This window comes from Trypanosoma equiperdum, assembly GCF_001457755.1.
Source record: "Trypanosoma equiperdum strain OVI genome assembly, contig: ctg_641, whole genome shotgun sequence".
NCBI classification, from domain to species: Eukaryota; Euglenozoa; class Kinetoplastea; order Trypanosomatida; family Trypanosomatidae; genus Trypanosoma; species Trypanosoma equiperdum.
The window spans coordinates 9,437-11,220 of NW_027124578.1; the positions used below are offsets into that span (position 1 = coordinate 9,437).

The 1,784-nt window shown below is 34.9% G+C and overlaps 1 pseudogene across 1 annotated transcript; it reads right to left on the reverse strand.

Annotated features, from left to right (window-relative positions):
- Positions 1 to 689: 689 nt before the first annotated feature.
- TEOVI_000301100:pseudogene lies at positions 690 to 1,412 on the reverse strand (annotated as a pseudogene). The gene is given in 5 exon segments: positions 690 to 1,235; positions 1,238 to 1,240; positions 1,243 to 1,299; positions 1,301 to 1,357; positions 1,365 to 1,412. Coding segments are annotated over 5 exon segments (711 nt in total).
- Between the last annotated feature and the right edge of the window lie 372 nt (positions 1,413 to 1,784).

Consider the following 1,784-nt stretch of genomic DNA (forward strand, 5'->3'; position numbering starts at 1 on the left):
CAGCTACATCCCCACAGTTCAATAAACTCGTTTAATGTTGAACGGAGAATAATGAATGGTAAAAACAGACAGACAAACAACAACGAAAAATAGAAGAAAAAGACGGAACAAAAATGAATATCGAAGCCCATGGCTTATCTCCACAATACGCAAATATATAAATATATAAATATATTTACATGTATTTATTGACTCCCTCCCCACACACACCTTCCTCCGTACCTCTGTACGCAAAGAAAAGAAAAAAAAAGAAAAAATGCGAATGACCGCAGCCATCCACAACTCAAGTGAATGACGAAACAAACGAAAAATAATTCCTCCACTGGGGTTTGCCACCACTCGCAACCCGCTAGTCTCCCAACCACAATAAATGGAAACAATAGTAAGTGCAATGAGTAGAAAAAACAAAAAAACAAAAAAACAAAAAACAAAAAACAAAAAACATACGAATTGCAATTTAAAAAAAAAACGACCAAAAAAGCGGGTAAAACAGGGGAGGATGGAAAGAAAGAGTTTAAGTGCCTCCTGCACTCCTTTTGTTCATTTATTTCCTTTTGGTTTTTTTTTCGTTTATTCAACGGTACAAACCGAAATATCTGTGTATTATTAGTTACTTTTTGTTCTCCTAAACCTACACTCTCAAACCAAGCAAACAAACACAAACACAAGCACACACATACGTACATGAATTAATAACAATAACAATAATAATAGCACTCTGTTTTGTCGTGCATATTATATGTATGATGTATAACATATTTTCTCAAACAAAACAAAACAAAACACTTCAAGCAGTATCCTAAGCGCAAATTTTTTTAAAAAAAACGCCCGTAAAACCGAAAAAAAAACAAAGGGGAAGAGGAAGGGGGTGGGTGAATACCACCGGCATTGCCAGGTTGAATCAGTACCTCAAGCAACAGTTTGTGATGTATTAATTCAAATATTCGTGCGTGAAGCGTATAATTGAGTTTCTGGACACGCAAGCGGTGGGAATATGCAACACAAAAGAAAAAAAAGAAAGAAAACAAAGAAAAAAGTGGTGTGGCATATAACGCAGTGAAACGGTACAGCAAAAACAGAAGGAATCGCATGAGGCATTAAACAAAAGTAGAAAAGGAAACAAAAGAATGAAACGAATTATTCGCCAACGCGAGTTTGAGTAAAAGGAAGAGATAATAACAAGTGGTTAACAGCTCGCCTCCCCTCCTCCTATACATACATAAACACATGTGCCTTTCCCCAAAAAAACCTTCTCAAAAAAGTAAGAAACGAAAAAAAAAAGTAAGAAGAAAAAAAAACACACCGAAAACGAGTGAGGAACAAAAAAAAACATCAAAGTAAATTTTAAAAAAAAAGAAAAGAAAAAAGAAAAAAGAAAAAAGAGAAGACAAGCGGAACTCCAAAAGGTCCATTATTTCTCCTCCTCCGTCCCACCGGAACGCACCATTTGCAACAACAACAACCAAAAAAAAAAAGAAAAAAAATGAAACAAATAATGAGCCGCTCTCATGCAAGAGATAAAAAAAGGAGACGGGGGAGGTCGTATAAACAAGAGTTCGAAAAGAAACTAAAACGAACAAAAAGAAAAAAAGAAAACAAAAGAAGATATATGCGGTTATTAACAACTTGTCCCGCAGTACGTCCCGCAATATTTCAACATTTGGCCCCAGTTTGGATAATTTCATCAGACAATTTCATCACCGAACTCCTCATGACTAAATTGACCCAATGCAATTCTCATTATTATTTTATTATTTTGCTCTTTGTTGTTTCTTTTTTTTTTT